The 27994-nt window shown below is 38.1% G+C and overlaps 2 protein-coding genes across 3 annotated transcripts; one reads left to right on the forward strand and one right to left on the reverse strand.

The window, feature by feature from the left end:
* Nucleotides 1–1206: 1206 nt before the first annotated feature.
* slc25a38b (solute carrier family 25 member 38b) lies at nucleotides 1207–13741 on the reverse strand. Of its 2 annotated transcripts, XM_084746795.1 has the most exons (8): nucleotides 13336–13741; nucleotides 12844–12941; nucleotides 9192–9316; nucleotides 8162–8246; nucleotides 7490–7669; nucleotides 4829–4997; nucleotides 3275–3438; nucleotides 1207–3145 (listed from the first exon to the last, which is right to left on the reverse strand). In XM_084746795.1, the coding sequence occupies exons 2-8, from the start codon at nucleotides 12856–12858 to the stop codon at nucleotides 3023–3025; spliced, it is 861 nt and encodes a 286-aa protein (XP_084602921.1). In that variant the 5' UTR covers nucleotides 12859–12941; nucleotides 13336–13741; the 3' UTR covers nucleotides 1207–3022. The 2 variants fall into 2 exon arrangements, with proteins under 2 accessions (XP_084602921.1, XP_084602930.1); XM_084746804.1 differs by lacking the exons at nucleotides 12844–12941; nucleotides 13336–13741 and adding an exon at nucleotides 10550–10615.
* LOC146330715 (uncharacterized) lies at nucleotides 13219–26549 on the forward strand. Its single transcript, XM_084711617.1, has 5 exons — nucleotides 13219–13228; nucleotides 22979–23080; nucleotides 23167–23300; nucleotides 25829–25998; nucleotides 26159–26549. The coding sequence occupies exons 1-5, from the start codon at nucleotides 13219–13221 to the stop codon at nucleotides 26343–26345; spliced, it is 603 nt and encodes a 200-aa protein (XP_084567743.1). The 3' UTR covers nucleotides 26346–26549.
* The last annotated feature ends 1445 nt before the right edge of the window (nucleotides 26550–27994 follow it).

Genomic DNA, 27994 nt, shown 5'->3' on the forward strand with positions numbered 1-27994 from the left:
TCTCTCCAGATACTGCGGCTTACTCCCACAGTCCAAAGACATGCAGCATAATAGGTTAACTGATCTCTCTAAATTGCCAGTTAAGTGTGAATGTGAGTGGTTGTCTGTCTCTATGTGTCAGCCATGCGATGAACTGATGACTTGTCCAGGGTGAACCCCGCCTCTCGCCCAATGTCAGCTGGGATAGGCTCAAGTTCACGCGACCCATCAGGATAAGTGGTTACAGATGATGGATGGATGGATTTATATAACTGAATCATCAGAATGTAATGTTTGTAGTACATTTTTCTTGTATTGTTCTGTCTCATAACTAAGTAGAACTGGGGCAAAAGGTTATGTCAAATTATTCCAAGGGACATACATGAGGGGTAGAGAAAGAGAACTTCTGGCTTAAACATTTAATCAATTGAAACTGAAATAAACAACTGTCTGTCTATTCAAACCTGACTTTAATGACTGTTTTTAATGACTCATTCTTTATCTTAAGCTTGTAGAGATTTTATAGATTTCACCATCTACAATCCATAATATCATTAAAAGATTCAGAGAATCCAGAGAAATCTCTGCAGATAAGGGTCAAGACTGAAAACCAACATTAAATGTATGTGACCTTTGACCCCTCAGGCAGCACTGCATCATTGTATAAAGGATACTACATGGACTCATGATTACTTTGGAAAACCGTTGTCAGTAAACAGTTTGTCTCTGCATCTACAAATGAAAGCTGTGATGGTATGGAGGTGTGTTAGTGCCCATGGCATCATGGGTAACTGTCACATCTGTGAAGGCTCCATTAATACTGAAAGGTACATACAGGTTTTGGAGTAACACATGCTGCCATCCAGACAACGTCTTTCAACGAGACAATGCCAAGACACATTGTGGACGTGTTCCAACAACGTGGCTTTGTAGTAAGACTTCAGGCACTAGACTGAGCTGCCTGCAGTCCAGACCTGTCTCCCATTGAAAATGTGTTGTTAAATGAAAAGGTGATGTATCACAGTGTAAACACGCTCCTGTTCAAACTTTTTTTTGGAACATACTGCAGGTTTTCGCAAATAATTGCAATATTTTTTTACTGGGGTTGTAGCTGGTTTTAGCTGGGCAACAGTCACATTAGTGGCTCTCTGACAACATTTGGAAGGAGCTGTGTTTGTTGATATACATGAGAGTTAAAACAAAATCAATAAGTCTTCCAATTCCCCATAAAAAGTCAAACTTCCTTTTCAAAAAAACAAGACAATTTATTGATGCTAAAAACCAGGCAGAAACAGGCACAGCGTCTGTCTGAGCAAACACTCGCACAGACCAAATATCAGTAACAATGGCCACGTACAATATAGTCCACACAGGATCAATGAAGACTACGGGAGTGATCTGATGATGAAGGTAATGAACGAGGTAAAACTTCCAGGTGTGAAACGGCACAATTAGGTACACTGTTTGTGTTACACAGAAAACACTGAGGCATTTAGAGATCAACCAATGTCAACACATTTCTCCTGTTGCTACACGACCTTCCTGTCATATCACACATCACTGACAGTAGTGACCTCTCTGTTACATTACCAAGACTTAGAAAAATCTTCAGTTTGTTTACATTTTGGATGCAGAATGATCCATTTTGTTCAGACAATTAAATCTTTCAATCTCCTTCATCAATGGGCTCTTCCATTTGGCATTATTTCTTTCAACACTAATATATTAATTCTTTTCAATATATGCACTTTTCGTTTTTCAATCAACAACAATAATAAATACTATTTATAGCAAAGGGCACACTGTACAAGTAACAAAAAAATATGGCCTCATTTGTTACAACCAAGAATTTTGTATTTAATCAAATATTTACAAAGCCATCTCTCCAGCACTGAAATAGATTCTGTGTCACATCGTAACACAATGAGCAATGCTTCACGTACAAGCTTAATCTTCTGGAAATAAGCTCACAGCATTCAAATCACAGGAGGAAACTGACTCAAAAAAAAAAAAAAGGAAGTATATTTAATATTAAGATTGAGATTTCACCCTGTCAGTCAAATGTTTTTGTGATGTGTAGAAAAAAAAGCAAATTATAAAAGTACTTATTTTAACACAGAAAATGATGCAAATAGCATTGCTGTCCACAAAATCTGGATCCGACTGAGATGTCGTCACAGGTCTGAATATTTTTCAGCTGTTTCTTCAGCCCAGATGTCAATGTTATTACTTACTTACTAAAAAGCACATCTGGTTTCACTGAGTGGGGTCAGAAATGCACCACAGTTGTATATAAACTTCAAACTAGCATAGATTTGAGGAGTACAGCAACAAAGGCTTTATTGTGATCTTCTTCCCATAATGCAGCTGTGTGAGTGCTTGTGATTGTCTGAGCCTGAAACAAATTAAATATCTAAGTTAGCTTGTTAATTGGCAAGTAAGAAACATCGCCCAGTCTTATGCAGGTTTCATAAATATGGCAGAAGCCAGAGCTCCTCTCTGTGCAGTGCTTCGTTTTTGGTTACCTCAGCAGATGTACGGTACACCAGCTAGCTGAGTGTCCCGTTTGTCTAGACAGCGTTTTAAAATACCTTGTCAAAGGCAACTATGCTGTCCAGCACAGTCACAGGCCCTCTGTCAAGGGCAGTTTTTTTTTTTTAGTGGCAGCCATACCTCAGGGTGCCCGAACACAAATAGTGAGAGGAGGAATAAGTTCACTTCACAGCAGGGAGTGTCACTTCAGTCTAAGATTGACGAAGAGTGTGTCAGGTGTAGCATCACAATCTCAAACTCACACACCGACAGACACAAACAGGCACATTTTCACAAACAATTAAATATCCAAACACACACACACCATTCTCACTGTCCAGACATTTTTCCACCTGGTTCCTCTTTTCAAAATCTTGGTACTGCTCCTTCACCATCACAAAGCTCTTCGGCTCCCTCTTCTTCATCCATGAGACTTTCAGTGAGAAAATGCTGCATATCATTATCCACTCGCATGTCGCCCTGTTCTGTTGTGGCTCAACACCGATGCTCTTCAGGATTTGAGGCCCATTCGTGCCATCAGCTGTTCATAGACAGTCCAAGCCATAGCAGCCATCAGAGTGCGTCGCAGTGACCTGGGCACAGCCCCACGAAAAAAACCGCCCATGCCGTGCTCCTGGGGGAGAGGACACAGGAGGACTGTTAAATTAAGCCCTCTTGCCAGTAAGAATGGGCGAGGCTAGCAAAAACGACTTGCATGTGTAGCGAGATAAGAACAGACTGCTGGGATTAAATGGACACGCACCGTGTAGATGTAGCGAATAGCATCTGATGTGCTCCAGTGGGATGGGCTGACCTGAATGTGGGTCTTCACCACATCAGCAGGCTGTGTGACCAGTGACGCCATGACGCCTGCCACCACCCCACAGCTGAAGTTTACAAGTGGGGCATAGGTTGATGAAGCCACCTCTGAGAAAGAAAGCAGGTACCAGGTAAAAGTAGAGACATGTATTAATGTGTACTGTGAGGGGCACCGCTAGTTACAGCAAGCTGATACCAACATTCAACAGTTAAACAAATCTAACAATAGACTGGCATCTGTGTAAAACATACATAAAAACAGAATGCAATGATTTGGCCTGGTCAATGTATCCATTGAGCTCTACTGCAAAAAGGAAAAAAAAAAAAAGAAAAAAAAAAGCAGATGTCGGCCATAGACTTATAGTAAAACTAGAAAATGCACTGCCGCTCAGCCCTGCCACCATTTCTTTTCCAGTGGCCACTTGTGGTATTGCAGCCAAAATTCACCACCAGCCCAAAAACCATTTCCCCCATAGGCCACAACTGTTGACGGGACGTCTCAAGCTGTAAACAAAGTTAGTTATGACTCTTTCTACTATGATTTTGTAATCCAAGGAGTTTATATTTGTAAAACTTTCCTTGAGCCAAAAGAAGAAGCAGTGGGAACTCATGGGCGGGGCGAAGGGGGGAAAACACCACTGCGCATATTCAGTGGGCCATATAACCAGGAAGTAAACCTGGAAGCTCGAAAACATGTTCAGCTTATGAGCAAGCAACTTTGATTGGACTGAATGGAAGTCATTTTTGCATTCACTATCTGGTTCATTGCAATATAAATATGGCGTAGACGCCCAATGCTGTATTCTAAGATGAATGTTTCAACACCAGAGTAGAGCTCTGTACATGTACTCATTTTAAATGAATAAAAATAGTAATCAATTTTCTTTCCAAATGCAGTGCTAATACTTTTAGAAGTTTTTTTTTATTAAAATCAGCTGAAGAAAGTACTGTTACATGAAGATAAGGAGTCGGGCACACTGGAATAAACAGCTGACATTTAACAACTCCAGGGGAGGCAACAAGATGACGCTGCACCAGACTCAACCTCAAAGGATGGAAACTTTGTATTTATGTTTGTCATTTATGTGAGTATCTGAATATTATAGTTGAGACATGTAGGTCACATGCTTCATGTACATCGTAATCACATTTTGATTTTATCAATACATACAAACTTTTTCACCCCACCAAACATTTTTGACATTTTTTGACTTTTTTTTTTTAATTCCTGATGTCTCCACTCAAGTTTTATGGATTAATTGAAAATATGTATAAAAACAAGTGGATAGAAACACACTTTGTATTGATGGCCACCTGTGCACATGAGAAAACTTTTAAGTTGAAGAGATAAAGAAGCTAGAAATTCAAAAGCACTAAACCATTCACATGGTTGATTTTCTGTAGTACAGGACAACACTTACGCAACCCATCTATATAAAATGGCGCTCCACATTTTAATGACCTCCATTTTGATTTTCTGATGCAGTGTGGCTCTCACCTTGAGGCAGCGCCTTCTTGGCCTGGCTGTAGAACATGACGTAGATGCCAGAGAATGGAGCGTCTCGGAGCAGCGTGGCAGTCAGCCCAGAGAACAGAGCCCTGATTCCCTCTGTCTCATACACACTCCTCAGAGCTCCTGCCACACTCACATAGTTGTAACAGCCACTCTGAAACAACGTACAAACATGCACAATCAATATGAAACATATTTACACTCTTGCTTTTATGACGGTGGGAGAAAATGCCTTATCACCTGGAAACACTCATGAGGAGTGTCTGAAGGCATAAAAAACAAGACTCCTTCAGTGTATTAGTGAGCCAACAATCCTGCAAAATTTAGCCTCATCTTTCATGGCTTGAGTTTTCATGAAATGCTTTTACTGGATCAATACATTTAGATTTGTTGTAATCTATTTTAAACATGTGTCCTGTGCTTAAGCCTTCTGTTTCCAGGATGAAATCTCACCAAACAAACTGTCTCATAACAAAATAGGAATAAGGAAGCTAGGTGACTACGATGAGTCATTAATCACTGCCTAAAAGTGTGCAAGTTCCTAAATGCAATCACACATTAACAACTGTCTTCAATTGCAAATTGCTACAAAAAAGTTTAAATATAAAAAAAAAAAACATTTTAACCCTTTAGAGCAAATACCTGCTCAATCCTGTTCAAAATACAAAATATAACTCTTTTTGTATTCTTATGTCAAAATCCAATTATTTCTTTCTGTTAAACAGAATGATGTGTGCTTATGTAACCAACTAACTACTTAGGTCTGGGCAATACAGCCAAAAAACCTATCATGATAGTGAAGTTTCATATTGGTCGATATCAATAATTATTGATCATATAAGTTGTGACTGATATGTTGTGTGCTCCAAAGGGTGGAAGTGGCTGAGGGGATAAAATAAGTTTGTTGTATTAACACTGGGCGAGATAAACAAAATCAAATGTCACATTTTTGACTTAATACCTTCATATCAACACTGCAACAATATTACAGGGATGATTATTAGTGCTTTCACAAAATGTGAGATTATTTTATAAATAATCATCAGTAAAGTGGATATATTGCCTAAGTGAGTAAAGGCAAATAATAGATCAGCTGGAACAGTCTGGTAAATTCTCAAAATGACATCACTTAACTGTAATGCAGCCTTTAAAACTAGGAAAAGACAACACTACTGACATATCACGATATAACTATATCCAAAAACTATCACGATATCTAGTGTCATATCACAATACAATATAATATCATTACATTGCCCAGTCCTATAACTACTACTAACCAACTAATTTCAATCAATAATATGATGACATCCACCCAATCAATCAATCTTCAACTTTTAGCAGCATAGAGCTAAGATTCATTTGTTAGCTAGCTAGCAACAGCATGGTACAGCACGTCATGACAGCTCACTGTTCAGCATTCAAATTTGGGATGGGCCAATTGATATTCAGTAATAAGTACTGACCAGAATCACTGGACTGGATAACTGGGGAAAAAAGTATTAGTGATACGCTCCATCAGCCTCAACTGTCACATTAATGCTTGATCAAACTTTGAGTGACATGCGACATACGTGAACAGTGGATTTATTTCAAACTCAAGAAAGAAAAAAAATAGTATTGTTAGTATGTCCATATTGTCAGTGTGTGTATGAACTATTTAGTGAATAAAGAGGAAAAAAAACACAATCATTTTGTGTGCCTGAATGGTGCTGACCAGTGTTGGGGGTAATACATTACAGAGTAACTCTTAAGAGTACTCTGATTACTTTTTTGTTCTAATGAGCAACAAAGCGCATCGGTTTGCAATTCAAGTACTTAGTTATGTTTTCAAAAATGTAATGTTTCATTACCATTTTACAAAAATTTCACCTCTGCAAGAAGCACCGCAGCCTGCGCCTGTCACTAGAAGAGACTCTGAGGGTGATAACAGAGTATCCCAAGTAAGGTCTCAAGATGGATGTAGCTGTGTAATATACCTCTGCATAGTCTGCTGTCAAATCATCAGGATAACATGTGCAAAGAAACACAAAGGGGTTTTCATTTTTGATCAACGTTCACCAGCAGTGGTGCTGACCAGTCAAAAATGCTGCCAAAAGGTATGTGTGTGATGAAGTTACAATAAAAAGAAAGCAGCAGTATAACTGAGTCTCGGTGTGGAGTGTGTTTCTTCATTTGTCTCACAGTTTGAGCATGATGTTTTTTAGATGGCTTGGTTGAGCAAAGAGCATCAATACAAATGTGTTATTAACAGCTTAGTTGTTTAAAAGAGGGAAAAAAAACAGTATAGATATTGACAAGAAGAGCTGCAACAATTAGTCAGTTATTAATGGCTAACTATTTTGGTAATTGTTTGAGTAATTCTTTTTTAGGAAAAAAGTAAAAATTAAATGTTAATATTTTCTGCTTTCTTTACTCCTCTCTGAAAATAAACTGAATATCTTGGGCTTGTGAGTCAAACAAGACATTTGAGGACATTATCTTCAGTTTTGGGGATGCACTGATTGAAATTTTTCACAATTTTAGTCAGTTGCAGCCCTACTGACAAGTAAACAACATTAATTAAAACTTGACTGTGAGTAGATGATCATAAAAATATTAAAGCTCACAAATGGTCTCTCAGGATGTAAAGAAACAGTCGCTCACCTCAAAGCGTGTCTTGATGACTGTGAATGGCAGCATGCAGACACCAGCCACAGCTCTGGCACCCGCTCCCAGCAGGACAGCCTCGCCAGCGTTGGGCGCCCGGTCCTTGAAGTAATGCTGCTTCAGGGAGTAGAAGGTGCTGAAGTAGATGCCCACGCCAGGGATGCAGCGCACAAATGACTGCCAGAAAAACAGACGTGTTAAAACATTTATCATATTCTGCTTTTTGCTTGATGTGATGGTGTTAAAGGTGGCTTAAACTAAAAAATGCCAAGCAAGAGCAATGCGCAGTAGATTATATTTTGACAGTGATAATCTGAAAACATTTTATAGTCACACTATTATGTTTAAAGTTAAAAATAAGGATAGCGTGTCATCCATTTAATTTTTGCCTCTAGTCGATGTTAAGACATTACACTAGATCAATATTGTCTTTAAGAACAGTCATGTCATATTTGTGAGGAAAAGCAGACTTGATCTGGCAGAGTGTCTGTCTGGCTCTTGAAGCAAGAGTTGATGCTAATGTGAGCTGAAAGACAGAGATGAATGTAGACTGCTGGAGAACAAAGACCCATGGTGACTACTGACTACATCCATCCATACAACAAAGGGATTTATAACTGCAGGAATTGTTGAAAGTGTTAAAAACAATAAACAAGGTCAGTTACTCACTGGTGAAACTCCCTTCCACAGACTGAAGAAATTCTCTGTCCTAATGACATTGATGAAAACGGTGAACATCCTCACCTTTGGTGCCCTGCAGGAGGAAATTAAGTAATCATTACAGACACGATTTAAAACATCTCGCTAAAGGACTGCAGTTAAAAATTAGCCAGCTGTCTATCACCAGCACATTGACAGAGATGTTGAATAATGTGTTTTGTCCTTATAAATGAATTATAATTAAAAATAAATAAATTAAATTAAATTCCAGCATAGCCTCTACTGGTGGAACGTTGCAGAGCTCAACAATAATAGAATATCGACTTGCACTGGCAAAATAAAATTCAAAGTCAGGTTAGTAAATCTGGCAACAGATTTGACTTAAACTAGGTTTAAACTATTTTGATAATCAATCAATTCAAATCATTTTCATGCAAATTGCTGTTTCCAGACTCTCAAATATGGAGATTTCTCCATTTTCTTTGTTTATCATATTTAACTGAATAGTTTTGGAATTTAGAAAAAAAATCAAGACATTTAAAGCCACCACCTATTTTTCACTATTTTTTTTAACTTTATAGACATGTCAGCACCAGATTAAATGTGAAAATGAACTTCAGGTGTTGTTATTTGATAAGCGCTAATAAATAAAACTATTTGTGCAGTGGCAAGTAACAACTGACTTCAGGCAAGAAAATTCTGGCTCTGTGTTGTTTAAAATAAAAATCCACTTTTAGCTATTAACATTTCCTGTTGCTGTGTTCAGTGGAAGTAATTGCAACCAAGCAGCTTGACAGTGTGATTAGATGGTGCTCGTGTGACTAATTGCTCTATATGGGTCATAACAGCAGATTCGGGCTGGCAGTGCCTGCAAATGCTGTCCTGCCATGCTGTGTGTGTGTGTATGCTGATACACATGCATCGGATGGCATGTAGGTGAAATGTGTAGCATGTGCATGAGATGTGAGATATGTAATGTGTGTGCACACACGCACACACACACACACACATGCGCGCGCGCACACACACACATACACACCCCGGCTTGGCATTGTTCTGCAGGGTCTGCAGCCGTGTCTTCACCAGATCCAAAGGCTGGAAGAGCAGAGTCGAACAGGTGCCGCTGAGAGAGCCACACATAAAGGCTTTGAGAGCCGGGTGAGCCTGAGGACAATGACAGACAGAGAGAGAGACAGACAGACAGGGGGATGGAAATGGGGGAATGGCAAAGGGAGGACATAAGGAAGAGAAGTGAAAAGGGAAAGAAATGGTGGACAGAGATTGCAAAGAGTGAATTGAGAGAGTAAAAAAAAAAGGTAGGGAATGTAGAGTGAAATCAGGATTATGGACCAAGAGGAGAGTGTTGGGGGAGAGAAATATAAAACATTAGCCACAGTGTAAAGAGCATAATGTGAAAATGCACCACTCAATATCTTTCTCAGAATTGGTCACCTCTTACAGGGAAATGTGATCAAAACAAATATCTGCATCAACACAGATCTTTACTAAGGCTGCACGATATGGTAAAAAAGTAAAATTGTGATTATTTGGACTGAAAGTGTATTTGCAATATGATTAGCGGGAATGATCACTTTTGCATCAAAATGTTCATTTTCACTGCAAAAAAATCTATTAAAATTGTGATGATGTGATATTTGTTAAGGTCTGTACCAAACAAACATGTTTTCTTTCATCTGCAGAATAAGATTTTTAGGGCAGAACGTCTCTGCAGCACTACAGTACTTCATTATAATGGTCTTTTGTCACAATTTTCATTCATCAAAGAATTGCAGGGTTCTGCTATTTGGATAATATTGTGATTAATTGTGCAGCCCTAATCCTGACACAACAGAAATGTAACCCAGACTAAAGAACATTATCTGAGAAACATGGAATGCACTTTAGTTTGAAAATATGTTCATATGACATTTTCATTACAAGCCTGTAGGACAGAGCAGAGGCCGGGTTCCCTCACAGTGGAGGTGACGGAGATGTGCGGAGACAGTCCACAAACACACACACATAAACACACAGACACACACATACACACGGGCTGTTGGGTAGAATTAAACAGAGACTAAACATAATTTGTGCTTACATGCCTCATGGACAAAAAGACAGCAAGGGCATGAGACAGCCATGGACAGACAGACAGACAGAAACTAAATTTAGCTGCATTTGGAGGTAAACAGTTACACAGAAAAAAACCTGCAAACGGGTGAAAATTTAATGAAATCATGAAGCCATAATAATAACCGCAATTACAGCAACAATAACAAATGCAAATTAAAATTTCTCATGAACTGTCTGCTGTACACACAACATTCAATACATGAAGCATCTACACACACGTGCCACTTTAACACACACATTACACACAATCACTCTCTCTCCTACCTTCCCCAGGCTGCCTGGGGCTCGGCTCTGAGAATCCTGTTTTTCCTTCATTTTGCCCTCTTTCACCTCCCTCTTTCTGTGATGCTACTTTTACAAATAACATATTACAAAATAAACCTCCATCTCTCTCTCACAAACCCTCCTTCCCTCTCTCTCTCTCTCTCTCTCTCGTCGACCTACAATGGCTGTCTCCTGCTTCTTGTCCTCCCTCCCCCCCGTTTCACAGCCAAAGCAGAAGCTTAATCCAGCCTACGTTTTTCTATGGGTTTCTATCTTTATCTTTCAGAGACACACTCACACATCTGTATTTCACTCTCTCCCCCCTCTGCAAAGCTCACTGCTAAATTGCATCTTTGTCAAACAGCGTGAGTCATGAAGTGGCTCTGTGTGTGTTGGTGTATGTGTGTTCGCAATCATATATCCCTGTGAGGTGGCAAGTCAACAATGCCCTCAGAATGACAACACGGAACAATTTCGTCTTCTTAAAATTCCAAAATATCCTACCCTAATCAAAATCAACTAAATGGTTATGGTGATTTTAGAGCCTGGATTTCAGTGCCTGTGTGGCTTGTAGAAAAATTAATGCCATGTTTCCATAATGCCCTCCACATCAGCTCGTTCCCACCTTTAGGTAAAGATCGAGTGTAAGAAAATATGAAAATAGAGTATCACAATATTATATTTTGTGATATGGTATCATTTTTAAAAAAAACTATCATGATTTAAAAAAATTGCAATATATCATCTTGCCTACAGTATTGTGATATATCACCATATACTGAATCATAACTCCTGTACTGTAATACCTATTGTGTTACCAGATTCCTGCCAATACATAGCCCTTTAGCTGTATTTGAATATGGAGTTGGGGATCAACTAAATTTTATAAATTACTTTTCTGAAAAGCCTTAATTAGAAGTGTCTAATTTGATTCTTTGTTGTTGTTGTTCTTTATATTTTCATGTTTTGTTTTTTTTTAAGAATATGCACTTATTGAGCAAGTCATTGTATTATATTGCCATTTATTTTCTGTACTCAAACACTCAGATCTTGTGAATTTTTAAGGACTTTTTGGGGATAGATGTACTTATTGTAGGATGATGTTTATGATGATGTAATGATACTTGCATCACTTTTTTTGTTTGTGAGATTTATGATTTTTACAATATTGTCACCTGGCTAATGATGCATTTAGCAGTTTCAGGTGATCATCAATCACAGCATACCTCTGATTGGGTGTTTGGAAAATTGAGACATATGGAAATGTTGTGATGTGGTCCAAGATGCAGGTCAGCTAGACCAAAACATCAATATTTAATAAATATGTCAACAAAATGATCGACAGTGGGTTTTCTTCCAATTTGGCAGCAGCCATCCTTTGAAATTTCAAAATAAAGTGCACTGCTATCTCATTACCATGGGCCAGAGGTCAGTCTCCATTGTTACACAGGAAAAGTCAAGAATTATGCATTTCTGACATTCAGTGTTGCTCTGGATAGGCAAGTTTCAAATGTCAACAGCAACCAGCTGAAAGGCAGCTGATTTTGACCTCAGGGTTTAACTGTGAGACAACATAAATACTTCCAAAATCAGAGATTTGGCTCTACTGTTATACTATACTGTTTATATCACAGTAGCTTTCCCTATATCTCTGCCTGGCAATGTTGCACATCAATAAATAGGACTACACTGTGGTACTATTGGGTTTTGACAATGTGTTTAAGTTTCCTGATCTGTAAGGTGTTTCATTCACAGTGAAAGACAAAGCCAGAAACTCCCACCAGGTTAATTTTTATTTTTTTTCATGATTGCTGCTCCAGACAGTGCCCTATATCTCCATAGATGACATCTAAAATACCACCACACTGCAGGACCTTATCAGTATTGCCCACAAGCATAAATGTTGGTAAAATATAGAAGGGGCTGGTAGACTTGCTTGACCCATCAGCCCCCCAACAAAGTAATCTCACGAAGAGCTGGTAAAGTTTGAACATTAACTAGTAGGTAAAAAGTCTTCTTGCATCCTGCCCACAAGTAGGTTGGACAATCACATAGTTTCACTTGAAAATGTGTAGCTATATTATTTATTCTACGGTGACAAACACATACAAACACATACACACGCACTGTATTACTACTGATTTTGAAAAAACTGTTTCATCCCACGGATAACTTCACCTGTTCTATTTGTATGGGAAAGTAAGTGCTGACAAAGTAAATGTTTGTTAGGTACAGAGGCTGTGTGATGACTGTAATACACAGTGACAGCATGAGCAGCCTGCAGGTGTACTCACCGCTGCTAACTCCATCTTTGACTTGGATGCGGAGTCGGATGAGTCCAGTTTTCCCCTGCTTCTGCCGCCTTGAAGCTGCTTAATTTAAGGCAACTTTCCTAAAAGTAAAAAAACATGGAATGACAACCATGACGTATACTTCAAATCAATGACGCCGTTTGCAAAACTGCTAAGAAGCCGGTAGAAAAAGCTAAGTTAGCTACTTAGCTAGCTAGCTAGCTAGTTAGCTAGCTGTCAGAGAATGCGAAAGTGAAGGTATGTCATCAGCCTCTCAGGACAGGCTATCACTGACAAGCCGGTTGATTAAGTCATATGTAGCTACAAATGAGTGATTATAACAAGTAGTGCTACTTACCCTACTTAAACACCGTAAACATGGCGGCAAGTTTGTTTCGGAAGAGATACCTAAGATACTAATATAGCTACTAACATGAGTTACTTGACCAGCCACAGTACCGTAGCAGGCTAACTTAGCATGCTAGCTCATCTTACCTGACTTTGAAGTCCGTTAGGGAAAGACGGAGGTGATGCTCACCCCAGCCAGCTTCATGACCGCCATGTTTTAATATTTAATGTGTCAGCCTGCCAAAGTTTGGTAAGAGTCTCGCGTTAGTGAACCGAGCTGAATCCAGAACTTTCTGGCAATGCTCGTCAGCTAACGTTAGCGTTAGGTCACTCAGGTAAAACAAGTTATTTTACTTTAGTCTGGCTCTCTTCTACACAAACATGTAACCTTGTTGAAATCCTGGTGTGTCCCAAAAGCTGTCCGCATTGGCAGGCGTCCTAACGTTGCAGAACAAACTGATGTTTTCACTACTTGCTGTGTTGCTGAGACTGTTAGCATCTGGCTAGCAAGGTTACTCCCCGGTGCAGTGACAACAATGTAGTGTGCTGTGTAGTTCAATGCACTTCTAATAGTGGCCACGAAGTGTCGCTGTTATTCCATGTGTCCCGAGTTGAGAGGTCGGACCACCATTTATTCTCCGACCACAATTCACACTGCGTTACATGGAAATCTTCTTCTAATCTTTATGATTAATACTGCTTATAGACTCAATGGTAATTTGGATAATACATTGTGTATTTTCCCCTCATTATATATAATATTGTTAAATAAAGTATAAGGACGGCATAAAGATAAAATGACAAAACTATGTATTTAAAGTTCCTCTGAAATGGATGAAGGGGCTTTTATTTTTAAATAGGAAGAATCATTTAGTTTAACTAGCTCAACGTCTTCAGCTGAAGCATAAATTAAAATATTTCACTAAATATTGCAGCCCATATTTTTTGTGGAAATTAAAATAACTAATTCAAGTTAAAGTTAAAGGTTTATTTTACACCAGCTATACTAAACAAATAGCTTCAGGAGAAAAAAGTAAATAAGCTCTCATGTGAATGAATATATAAATTCTGTTCAGTCAAAAATTGATTGAAAATATCCCAGGAAAAGAAGATAGAAAGAAGAGGTAGATGTAAACTTTGATATATTGTTCCTGATTTTCACCAAGGTAACTAGCCTTGTCCATTTTTTCTCTATATGCATAGCCCCGAATTGAAAATAAATAAATAAATAAATAAATAATAAAAACTAAATAGTCACTGCAAATGTAAAAATACTGAGAACTATGTAGTACTGAATTGTGGATTTCTGTGTTTAGGATTTTTTGGGCAGACCTGAAACATGGCTCAGTGATGCGCCGGGATCCCCCAACAATACGAACAACACCGTCCCCATTCCCTAAATAAGGATGGACATATACTTGCTGTTTAACCACATGTTTGCCTTCATGAATGTGTAGCATTAATTTCTGAGGACATGCACAACCGTTGCTCCAAATGGACGCAGGACACACGGCAGACATGATCCATGTGGATGTGTAGGGGGCCTATGGGAACACGTAAGTAAGTACATGTCCAGCCTATAAGTCACAGACGTACCTTTAAGGGAGAGTTCACCCAAAAATGAAAACACAGTAATTATCTACTCACTCTCATGCTGACTAAAGGTCGGGTTTAATTTTTTAGTCCACAAAACACTGCTGGAGTTTCACAGGAAAACAGTGTTACAGAATCTCCCAAACAATGGAGGTAAATGGTGACCAGTTTTCAAAATTTAGAAACAACTGGAAAACAAACATGAAATGCCTCTATGCTGCTCCTCTGGTGTAATCAAAGTCTCCTAAAGTTGACTCGGAAGATGTCATTTATACCATGTTTTTAGCCCGAATCGTCACTGTAGATCAGGGGTCCCTAACAGGCGGACCGGTCCGAGTCCGGACCCAGACGCCGTCCTATACGGGCCCGGACCTATAACCAATAAATTATTAATAGATTTTATTTTTTCACGGGACGCTTCTATTTTAACTGGCGCAACTTTTCTAGTCTTTGCGGCGCTGGTTTATCTGATCAGGAAACACACAGACCAACTGCAGAGAAGCTGCGTGTGGAGGAGACTGTTGTTAATGACGAGTTTATTACAACAGAAACTAACGTGATGGTTAATGACATCATCACCAACCAGATGCACTTATAAAATTAAACAACTGTATAAGGAGGCCTGTAAGTAAAACAGGAGAGTCTGTGTTTCTCTGTGAGAAACTTTCAGATCTTCTCACAGCAGAGTGAACAGGTGAGGGAGGAGAGGAGGGCAGACTGATCACTAATCAATCACTGATACCGTCGTCCTCTCGGACTGAATAAAACATAAAAATGACAAAATTGGTGACAAACCAAACCTGGGTGACCGAAAAAGGTGCGCAGCTCCAAAAATATAAAATCATGTCGTGGTATCGATGTTTTTAATGTGGCGGGCCGCCATAAATAAAACACTATTCACTGAACCACAGAGAGTCACTGAAACACTGATCACTGACCTGCTGTGATGGAAAAAATACTCACATTCTTTACTTAAGTAAAAACATTAATACCACAATGTAAAAATACCTAATTACAATTTAAAAATCTTGCATCTTGTTTTGCAACGTTTTTATTGCTTTTGTTGTATTTTAATGGTATTCTAATCGTTATTTTTTGATGACTAAATACAGACGTGCACACTCATAAGAGGAGAAAAAGGTGTCATGTTGGTAAACCTGTCCCCTGTCCTCTGTCCCCTGTCCTCTAGGGGTCTGGGAGCGTCTGTCCTGCTCCAGAAGAAAAATGTTGTGATTTTAACATGTGAACAAAACATTCTGGTGACTGTTTCAGTTCAGAGTTAGTTCACTCTTCTGTTTGTGGTTTCTGCAGACATTACTACCTTTACTTTTACCTTTGTACTTGAAAAAAAGTAAAAAGTAAAGTAAATACAGTAAAAGTAAATCTACATTAATAAAGTAGAGTTATTTTACTCAGTATTTTTACTTTAGCAATTTTGTTAATTTAATAGACCTGTCTTATCTTCTCTTTATATTACCATTGTTCTTAAATAAAGCAAAAGTAATGTAATAGAAAAATTGCAGATCACGCAATTTTTCTTATCTGATTACTCATTAATCGGCAGAATAATCGCTAGATTATGCTTTAATTTTACTGGTCTGGCCCACTTGAGATCAAATTGGGCTGTATGTGACCCCTGAACTAAAATGAGTTTGACACTTATTGTACAAGTCTACACTGTAGACGTTGATACGACACTACTTCAGTATATATCACTCTAAATCATAACACAAGTTAGACATTATGATGTTCTGGACCTTTGCTTTAGGAAATTTTCTCTAACTGGACCTCTTTGAATTTTTACAGCACCATCATCACTGAGCTGTTTGGAGAGGACTCCTGTCCTTTCATGGGACTGAACTGTCAGCTGCTGTCAGAGTGGTAGGTTATTAACAGAGTAACTATACTACAGCCAGAGTTTAGCCCCACGTTGTTACAATTAAACATTCTAAACTTTAAGTACAATGTTGAAATTTGACAGACTAAAGCGGCCTCCCTGCAGAAGAGGAACGCCCTCCAGCATGCAGCCGCTCCCCAAAACGAAGCAAGACGGATTTTGCGGAGCTGCAGCGTGTCAGGAGATCCTCTGTGTGAAGGAGACTGCCAAACTTAAAGCAGAACATGAAGAGGTAGGACGAGCAAAACAGAAACTCAGACTGGAAATTAAATCACTTGAGAGACAGCAAAACAGACACAACTTCTCCGAACAAAACAGTGTCACCATTCTTTAATGACAGAGCATTTATTTATTTGTTTTTTATGTTTCTCATCTTTAATAATTTCATAATCCACAAATCTCTGTAATAATGTAAGGAGATACAGGACATTTCTAGGCCAAATTCAACTCTAAAGCTGATCAATTAATGACCAATTAATATCTTACAATTTATACATATATATAATTCAGAGCTAAATTGTAATGAACTATAAATTATTGCTGAATGAGATGGGTTTTTTTGTTGCTTATATTTCTAAGCTATGTATATTTATTATATTAGATTTCTTTCTTTCTTTCTTTCTTTCTTTAGGCAGCAACATTTAATGTATTATTTTATTTGCTGGTACAGCAATATTTTATTGATTTATTTGCTGTTACTAGGCAGCAACATATTTATTTATCCATTTATTCAGCATTTATTTATTAAAATAGGCTATAAAAATTCCCAGTTAAACGTGATCACAAATATGAGCCAATTAAATTGTTTGTTAAATGTAAAAACATTAATGAAGATGACAATAAAATCAAGTAATTTGAGTTTGGTGCGATGATAAAAACTCAAGTAAAGAGGACATTGAAATGAATTCATTTCAAACAAAAGTTCATTTTACAAATACTTTTTTGATAGTGGTCACTATTTTACAATATTTACATCATTCTCTTTGACCAAGTTCTCAGTCCTACAAGTTAATGATTATATGATTGTGGGCCAGTCCAGTTATCCACTGGTATCTTCAGAGACAGCAGGGGCAACAGAGTTCTCATTGCCTCCAGAACCAATTCTTCTTGCCTCAGAAAGGGGATCCTCTTTTTAACACAGATGTTGTGCAGCACTGCAGTTGCAGCCACAATGACACAGACACATTCAGGATGCACTGTCATTTAACTGTGGAGGCAGTGAAAAGCCTGTCAGTACCATTTCGCAATATATTCATTTATTCATAAATCAAGTTTATTTAGAGGCTACTATCCTTAAACACAAGTATGTCTCATGTTTCTGTTACACAGAACTATCTGGGAAGCCGTCCTTAATACAGTTTGGAAAAGGGCAGGCACTTTCAAAAAACACTTGACAGGTGAATGGATAAACCATCTGTCTGTTGTGTCTGTAATCTTTAGAAGGAATACATTTATAACTTACTTCAAATTGCAAATGATACTTCCTATATGAAAAGACCCACCAATAAATTTGATTGATTCTGTATGAAATTTAAAATGCTGCTATTCAGCTGAAGGTTCAAGCTCCTGAAATAACAGGTCTCATAAAATTCTTCCTATTGTACGCATCAATTTAGAGAGCAAAGATAAAGAAAAGACACCCTTACTTAATATACAGTGTGGTGTTTGCTGCGTGAAATAGTGCTTCTGCCCTTTTGTCATTAAGGTTAATGTGGGCATTTCATCATTAAATGAAAGAGTTTTTACTTCTGTCTTTTCCTGTGGAAGATAATCTGTTTTTGTGCCACATAAAATTAAAGCAAGTTTGTATTTTCTGTGCTTAATTTGCACCCTCAGTATTACTTTTTTCGTTGTAAGAAACACAAGTGACTATGCCTAACTAAATGTTAAATACCACTGTACAGTCACCCCTCAGTCATATAATGTACGATGTACTGTATGTACATAATGGTAAGCTCACGCCAAACACAACAGACAGACTGTGATTGTTATTAGCTCACTCTTTTCTGAGGTGTGGTCTGTTAATATGAGCTGCTGCTGGCATGTTCAGAGTTCAGGGTTATTTTCTCTCATCTGAATCCCACTGTAGAGACAATTTAAAGACAATAAATACATCTGACCAAGCAATCTTACTACATGGTGTTTCAGCAGCTGTTCTGGAGCTCCAGTCTTAATATGTTTATTGAAGTAGTGCAGTGGTGTATGCAAATAGGGAAGTAAGGTTGACTTCTCATCCAAACTATGCTTGAGTCAGAGTGATGCTGCATTAGTTACTGCATATCTGCATATTTAATGCATCATATAGCAACACACTTTTACCTGGATAACACACAGTCATGACCAGTGACATGACCACAGTCATGACCATAAGGTATCACACCAGTGTATTTTAATATATAAAAAGGGTCTCTATTTGTACTTGCAGGACTTAATGACCATGTTTTATAACCTGATGGAACTTACTTAGTTAAGGTAAATTAAGGTACTTCAATTTGTGCAAATCCTTTATAATAATTACATTTTATTTTACAATTTATGCTGAAAGACTAAAGTAGGCAAAAAGTACCTCAATAAGTATGAAAGAAATCTGATACTTCAAACCTTCAGACAACAAAAGAAAATTAGAAACACATTAAAACCTATTAGAAAATAACAAGATTTAATAATAAATAAAAATTTCCATCTTGTGGCTTAAAATGTGCTTTTTGTCCAAAAATTATCCCTGGAAGATGTAAATGTCTCAGAAACTCTGTGGTTAAATGTCTTTGACAGATTTATAAAGTGCCTATTTTAAGGTGTGTCACCCACTTTTTTTTCACAAAACAGCTATTTAAAAGTTTGTAACAGACCAAAACCAACACATTCAGCTTCTATCATCTGCAGTGGGAGAATGTAACTAAGTACATTTACCCAAGTACTTTCCCCAAGTCTGATTTCTAATTACATCCATATTATGTTACTTTATAGTTCTACTTTTAATCTACCACATTTACCTGACAGGTACAGTTACGAGTCACTGACAGGCAGCATTTTACTGCACAGTGGTTACTTTTACTTTTCATACTGATAACAGCTGATGATGTTTACATACTTTTACTGAAGCAGGGTTTTAAATGCAGGACTTTTACTTGTAGTGGAGTATTTTCACTGTGTGTATTAGTGTTTTTACTGAAGTAAAGGACGTGAATACTTTCTCCAGCACAGTTCACCTGTCTGAAGATCACCTGGTCTCAGTGTGAGGCTGAGTTCCACTGTCACTATGTTCTCCACAGAGAGTTTATCATCTTCCTCTGATTGTTGTTGCTTTATGATGTCGGCTGATCAGGTTCTTTAACTCTCAGCTTCTCTTCGTTCTCCTCTCAAAACACGTTGTTTATAGTGACTTCGTATATTTTATATTTCTATCTCTTGTATTGAGAGGATCCAACTGCGCATTTACAACTTATAGCTAGAGTAAATGGACGAAAAAATCACGCCCCAAGCCAGAAACACGTGACCTATCTGTAACTTTGGACATCTTAAAGCATTTTTAACAACACATTTTAGTGCAGATTATACATTTTACCCACTAACTACACAATATTGACGTTGCTCATTTAAAGAAATATACAGTATATATTTAAAGTAATTAAGTCTTCTTCACTAAAGTTTTAGGATGTGGGGAGAGGTGGGGCTGCGCCCTAGTGCTCTCTGTTGAACAGCCGCTGCTGGTCATGAATTCACACTCACACACACACTCATGTCATGTCATGTCATGTCATGTCATGTCTAAGCTGTCCTTATATCTGTCCATTGTGTCCTTTATTGTTTTTCTGTGTCACTGATTTATTGTTATCGTGCTATTTCACACACATACACAAAAGTTTCTAGTTCTGCTTACAGAGAATTCTCAACTGTATTAAAACAGTTTTAGCTGTATGAAGGAAATACATGTAATGTAATGTAATGTAATTTATGTGTGCATGGGTGTGATGTGGCACATACCAGTGATTCTGAGAAGTGATTGCATAAGAGTGATGGAAATGTATTTTGCAACTGTTCTTAAACAAAATGACTTAGTTTCCTGTAAAGTACAAATTCCTTTTAAGAGCAGTAGTTTTAGTAACGCCTTCTGATTAGGGCAACTCAGGAAGATAATACTATATAATTTTGGTGGCACAGTAACCAGACTCATATAGCCTCGGGAACTTTGGGATCAAACTCAACTGTCAATACAGCTGAACATCATGGACCAGTTTCATATCTATGATAATGTAGGTGAACCAGGAATTACTCGTAGCAACAGGAACCTTTTGGATAGTATTTATGCAAATATAGCTGAAGACAAGATCCAAGAGCCAAAGAGAATAGGACCTGCACTCTCAGAAATGCAAGCAGGTACTCGTATACACACACTGTGATATGATCTTGACTGCAGGTTGATGCAAATATGTGAACATTCTTTACTCACATGTACACACAAAGACAGGAAAAAATATACTGCATGTTCTAAAACAAGGCTAATAACAGGAACAGTAATGTGGAGGGAGCAAAAGAGCGAAGGGGAAGAATCTGGTTTGAACAACATGTTAACGCAGCATATTCTACCTATTTAATCTAATCTAATGGATCCTCTTGACATTCTCACATTCAGTATTAATTTGGACCAGAATTTTTATTTTAGTTTTAGTATTTAGTTTTAGTTTTAGTATTAAAATATGTTTTAGTCAAGATTTAGTCAGAAGAACTCAGCTTTAATTTTTAATAATAATGCTTTAGTCATAGTTTTAACATCGAGCAGTCAATCTTATAATTGCCATTTTAGTCGTAATGTTTTTGGTGACTTTAAAATTTCTTCTTCTTCTTCTTCATTTCTTCTTCTTCTTCTTTCTTTTCTTTATTGAAAACTATTCATTCTTTACCCTTTTAAAGTTCTTTCATAAATTGGATAATGTGGCTCTAAAATCAGCAAATTACCTTTCTTTCCTCTGCCACACAAACAGAATTGACAATATTAGCACTGTTCACATTCTCATGTCACTAATTTCAGTACAAATGCATGTAACTTAGCCATTATTAATGTTAATAAATACACCTATGCTATCCTGTTAAGTTAATTAACATGTCAAAATGTCTGATATGGAACAGGTCTGTAGTGATCTTATGTGCTGAATGCCGCGGTCAGCATGTAAAAATGCTGAAAATGTCATGTTACCAGTTACATCAGCTCAGTATGGCGGGAGCTTGCATTTTCATGACAGCAGGGATGACCACTTGAAGGTGCGTCTTTAACTGAAGACGAGCTTGAGGAGGCTTGACTCCAGCAGCTGTAAAATGGTGGATAAGCTTTTCATATAAATATCTGGGATAAACACACTCTTTCCTTAAATTCATCAAATAAAAATCCTGTTATTTCGTTATTTAAACATTTTTATTAAGGAGCACAACAAACAGGAATTTTGTTTTCATTCAGGGGTGTCATCAGCAGTAATTTAACATGACTCCAACACAGCTGAAAGCAAATATGAAATGGTAAAATAATGCAGATACCTGAAAGTACAAACAGCGACATAGGAGAGAAACTAATTTTCAAAAAAGATTCTATTAGAAGCTAGAAAAGCACTAAGAGGTGAACATAAAGAGAGTACATGATACTCATCTTTCTCTCTGGTCTCCTACACACACACAAGAAACAGCTTGTGTGTGTGTAGGAGACCAGAGAGAAAGATGAGTATCACGATACTGGTGTGTTTAATGGGGAGAAAGGAGGATTGTCACGGGCAGGTTGCAGCCAGCGAGACGCCCACTTGGAGGAGGGCTCGCTTTGGCCACACTCCAGAGTAGGTCCATCTTGGGTGTGGTGTGGCGCAGCTTGGCGCACTGAAAGTGATGCAATAGAAATGCAATTTGGTGCGATAGGTTTGGCTAGACACAGCCAAAAGTGCTGATATAAAAGACTCATTAGTTCAATGTGTTGGCATGCTAGCGTTTGCTAAGCAGTATTAAACACAAAATGCAGCTGGGGCTAATGAGAATGTGACTAATTCTGCATGTATTTGTTCTTAAACCAACTGAAATTGATATTCTGACCTGGTGGTGCAGCTTGATGAAAAGTCACTGATTCAAAAAGTCATTGGGATTGATAGTCTGGTTGTTGAAATGTGAAATTTACAAAATGTCATGGCCATCCATCAAATAGCTGATAGGACCAACTGGAGGAACAAGTGAATGACCAAAAACACAAACAGCTGACTTGACCTCTGATCATTTGATTTCACTCTGAGGAACAAACACATGACAAACACTGACCTCTACCTGCAGATGCTGAAACTGTAAAGAAGAGTTCCTGCAGAGCTGCTGCAGTGTGTCTGGGTCTGCTGTGTCTTCTCCTCCTGACTGGACTCATAACTCTGGTTTACCTATGTGAGTACTTTGTTAGCATGTTGATAAAGCCCCGCGTGATGCTGCCTAACAGTGTTTGTTTGTTTGTTTTTGTATGTGTCAAACAGACATCAAAATGAAAACGGAGATGATCCTGTTACACAACAGTTACAACAACCTGACGGATGAAAGAGACCAGTTACAGACTGGTTACAACAATGTGGCAAAACAAAGAGACCAGTTACAGACTGGTTACAACAATGTGGCCAAAGAACGAGACCAGCTCCAAAAAAGATTTGAAGATATGACTAAAGAGAGTACTGAACTTAAGAGAAGATGTCAAGGTAATTAATAATTTCTTAAATAAATAAATAGGGGTGTTTCGATACCAGCTGCCTAAAATGCTGGTATTGGCATTGGTGAGTACAAATGTTTATGTTTATCCTTTTATTTGCACTTATTTATATTGTTATTACATGATGGCTTATTCCTTATTCTTATTCCTTTATTATTTATATTAATTTGACAACATCGTGTTATGATGTCATTGATTATGTCATTGTAATCTCCACCCTCTTTATTTTAATATTTTCTAAGTGTCACATTTTGCTAGTTTACTGTTTTATCTTTTTTACTGTGTTGTATTGTTTTTCTTTGTTTTAGTGTCTTTGCTTGTATCTTGTTCACTTCAGTTTTAGCTTGCTCCTGCTTGGCCCACTGTTGTTATTTTGCTTCTTTGGTATCCTGCTCTTGTACTGTTTTGTTTTGTCTGTCAAAGCACTTTTTTAAACTCAGTTTTTAAAGGTACTATATAAATAAAGTTATTATTACTATGTACCGATCAGAAACCACATAATTTATTAACCCTGAAATAGGACCTCTGCTATGATTGTAACTACATCACAACTCCTTCGTAAAAAGGACTTGTATTTCTTTTAAAAAGGTATAATGTAATAGTGGGTCTTTATGGCACATCTTGATTTGGAATCCTATTTCAACAATCTGGTTGTTAGTCTTCCTGGAGTCTGCACAAAAACAATGACAATTAAAACAAGCAACAATTTAAAATGCAGATCCAAATATAAATATAAAAAAATTAACAAACATATTAAAAAATAGACAATGTAAGCTTAACAGAAGAAAATTTCACTGATGGAGAGGTGCTATACTTCCAGTCACTGGAGCACATCTGTTGGCTAAATAAACAAGTGGCTTTAAGCCCTGTCCACCCACTGCCCACCCTGTCCACTCACCATGCTGACTGCTTAGTCTAGGCGTCTGTGGAGATGCTGAAAGTGAGGGGTGCACTACCATCATTGTGTTAGGCAGAGATGCCTTGGTGTCCACAAACACCTTCTCTGCAGTCCAGTCCACAGTGTGTCTGACAGCCTTGACGTTCAAGGCCTCCCATCAGATGTACAGCCTGGGAGAATGAAGCGTACAGTAGAAGTTCCAGCACTCCTGTAGGAACCTTACCATGAGCAGGCATGGAAAACTCATGATGGCATCCTTCAACAGGAGATCGACAGCTTGTTTTTCACTGCCAAAGAAAATCAATAGTGGTGAGCCCAAACTTGCATTTCAGAGGTGGGTCACATGCTGTGCACTGGAGCTGCTGGCCCTGAAGATGTTGTCCAGGTAGATGAAAGAGAATGGCAGGTCTTTCAACACAGTGTCCATGAGGTGCTGGAAAGTCTGTGTTGCATTTTTGAGGCTAAATGGCATCTTCACGGACTCAAAAGACAACGCTGATGCTGCATTTTCTTCTTAAACAACAAAGTGTTTTGAATTTGCATTAATTCGGACCTCTGACTGGCTTCTTCACTATGGCACCAGTGCCTGTGGCTCATGGGTATTGTAGTATTTAGAGCCAGAACAATAGACAAAACATTAGTTGCGTTCAAGATGAACTGCACCTCGCCTGGATAGTAGATGAGATCAGGCAGCCACAGCAGGAGGTGGAGACAAAAAGCTGCAATCAAGTTGGACAGTTTCCAGCAAACTTCAGAGAGCATACAGGAAGAGTTCTTGATCATTGATTGAAGTAGAAACAGAGATCCCCTTCTGTTACGTGGAACATTTGTTCTTTTATCTGCCTTGTAAAGCACTTTGAAACTGTTCGTCTGATAAGTCACATAAAAAAAACCTTACTTATTATGAGCCACAAGATTAAAACATCATTGCACAACATAAGACTCATATATCCAGCGTTAATATTACAGTTACACAGAAAATTAGTATTTTATACAACACGTGGTGTTTGTTGTCAAAATTAAGAGCCAATCAAAGCCTGTCAGCTCATCAATCAGGCGACAGCCAGGCGCTTGTAGTCGGTGGAAAGTAACTGCGGCATCTGACTCTACAAACTGCGGCTGCCTCGATCTCGTGGGCTTACCGTTACCCACGTGTGCATGATGTCAGAGCAAGTCGGGATCAAGTCTGACACAAATCTAACCGGCATTCATTGTGCAACGATCGCCGCTGATCGATTCTGCGCAGGCCTGGCTCCACCTATTATTTCTCACAAACAACATTTAAATAATTCAAACTGGTGGACTTTTTGTCATGCAGTGAGGGAGATTCCTTATAGATTGTTGAGGATGTTATTAAAAAGAACTGAAAAGGGAATATGGGGAAAAAGCACTTTTGGAACCAGCAGCTCCTAATATTTAGCAACTCTATTGTGGATTCTGCTACAACACACTTACACCCTGTATGGCAAAGTCTGCCCTTTTGATGTCCTGTAAATAAATTTGTTAATTTATTAAGTTCACGTTCACCTCATTTCAGATATTGAGTCAGATTTTTTTTTTTTTTGACCAACTAGGATGGGTGGATTTCAGAGGTAGCTTCTACTACATTTCTTCTCTGGTGAAGACCTGGCGAGAAAGCAGAGAAGACTGTCAGAAAAAAGGTGCAGACCTGGTGATCATCAACAGCAGGGAAGAACAGGTATTACAGTACAATGCATTAGATTTGTAGCTGATGCTTTTATCCAAAGGAACTTATAATAATAAAAGCCTTCAACCACGATACAATCCAAGGTTTGTGTCTCCAGGTGTCTTTGTGTGCATCTTTGTGAGAGAAACAGTGAAATAGTGAATGGACACCACGTGTCAGAGGTGGTGGTAGTAGTCAAGTATTTAAACAGTTTGTATTTGTTTCTCTCAACAAGGAATTCATAGGATGTTTCAAAAAGCGTGTGTGGATTGGACTGACTGACCGAGAGACAGAGAGGACGTGGAAATGGGTGGATGGGACTCCGCTGACCACAAGGTTCACTCATCTTCACTTTTCAGTGTCATAGTGCACTGTGACCAGGCTCTTGTGGTCACTCACTCTGTTCAGCTGCAAATTATTAGAGTTGTTGCCTTTGAAGTAGAAGCAGGAGTATAAGAGATGCACCTCAGCTGAAATCTCTATGAAAAGGACTCTCTGTGCCACGAGTAGCAGTAACCACCACCATGACAGCTGGTGACTACTGTGTGGAACATACAGCCGATTGAGATGACCTAATTAGTGCATTTTCTCTCTCTTACACACACAATTCAGATTCTCACACTTTTCCAGACATTTTTTCAAGTGTTATCTGCTACTTTCACATAGAAACCATTCAAACCTTACAGAACTTTAATGTTTTTTATAGTAAAATACTTTTGATTTGCATAATTGGGTAACATTTTTGTTTATTTCACCCAAATGAAGGACTGAGTGTCCCCTGTGTCACTGACAAAACAATTATGTCATGGTTTCAGTTGTGACAATTTTAGATCATTTTGAGCCTGTCTCAAAGAGACTAGTCAGGTAGCTTAGCTCTGAACAGTTGTACACACATAAAAACTGCAATAACACTACAATGTTATATTTCATATTCTGCCAATAAATCCCCATAATTCTTACACACTGGACCTTTAATTTCCCTGTGACCTTAGTGTTTCTGTCTATGAAATGCTTCTTGTTAATTTTGTGTTTTGGGGTTTCAGCTTCTGGTCCCAGTCTGAGCCAAATGGTGATCCCAGCAGAGATGAAGACTGTGCAGAAGTAAAGAACTATGACCTGCCAAACAGCTGGAATGATGAACCATGTGACCATCGATTATCCTGGATCTGTGAACGGACGTCACCTCCATAAACCAGAATCCAAACCAGAGAAAACAGTGATGTAAAAGACAGGGAGATACTCCATGTATCATCTCATGTAGATAACACAAATACAATGCTAAGAAAACTGCTAACATACACAGACACACACTGTATGAACTTAATGATTTGCGGTATACAAAGTTGAATATGCTGCAGATATGCCAGTGTACACGAAGCAGCCTTGAATATTGTGGAAGAAAGAGAAACTTGGTGAGGAGGGATAGTCCAGTGATGTAATAATTAAGGAAATGCAGTCTTTTCAGAGCAATTTTCTTGTAGGGTATGAGTCTACAGTCCTGTATACATGATCTTTTGAAAATTTCTTCAGAAACACTTGCTTAATGTTTTTTTTTTCTGTTACATTATATGTAAAGAACAAAAGAATGAATATACTGCTGGTGATTTTCTTTTATTGCCTTTTGCAGAGTGGTTACTATTAGTTTTAAACATTTACATATATACATTCATAAAAAAAACTTTTGATAGCTACATTTCATTCTGTTTGTCAAATTCATCCTAGATTTATACTTTGTGTGACTGATTAATTAACTTCTTTTAGTTCCTTTTCTTTCTATCATGCCATTTTTTATTGATTATTACTGATTATCAATTTTGTTTCTCAAGGATGTTGTTGTTTTTTATTTAGTTTTGGAAATATAGGAGCACCTGGAATTTCTTCTGCTGATTAAAGAAGTGGTTTGGAACTAGCTTTGATATATGTTTTCTCTTGTTTAGCAGGTGTGTCACAGGTGTGACCCAATCAGCAGCAACATGTAAATAAACAACATTGCTTTAAGATGGTGTTGCAGTCCAG

The sequence above is a fragment of the Lutjanus erythropterus genome, chromosome 3 (assembly GCF_056507025.1).
Source record: "Lutjanus erythropterus isolate fLutEry1 chromosome 3, fLutEry1.hap2, whole genome shotgun sequence".
NCBI lineage: Eukaryota > Metazoa > Chordata > Actinopteri > Lutjaniformes > Lutjanidae > Lutjanus > Lutjanus erythropterus.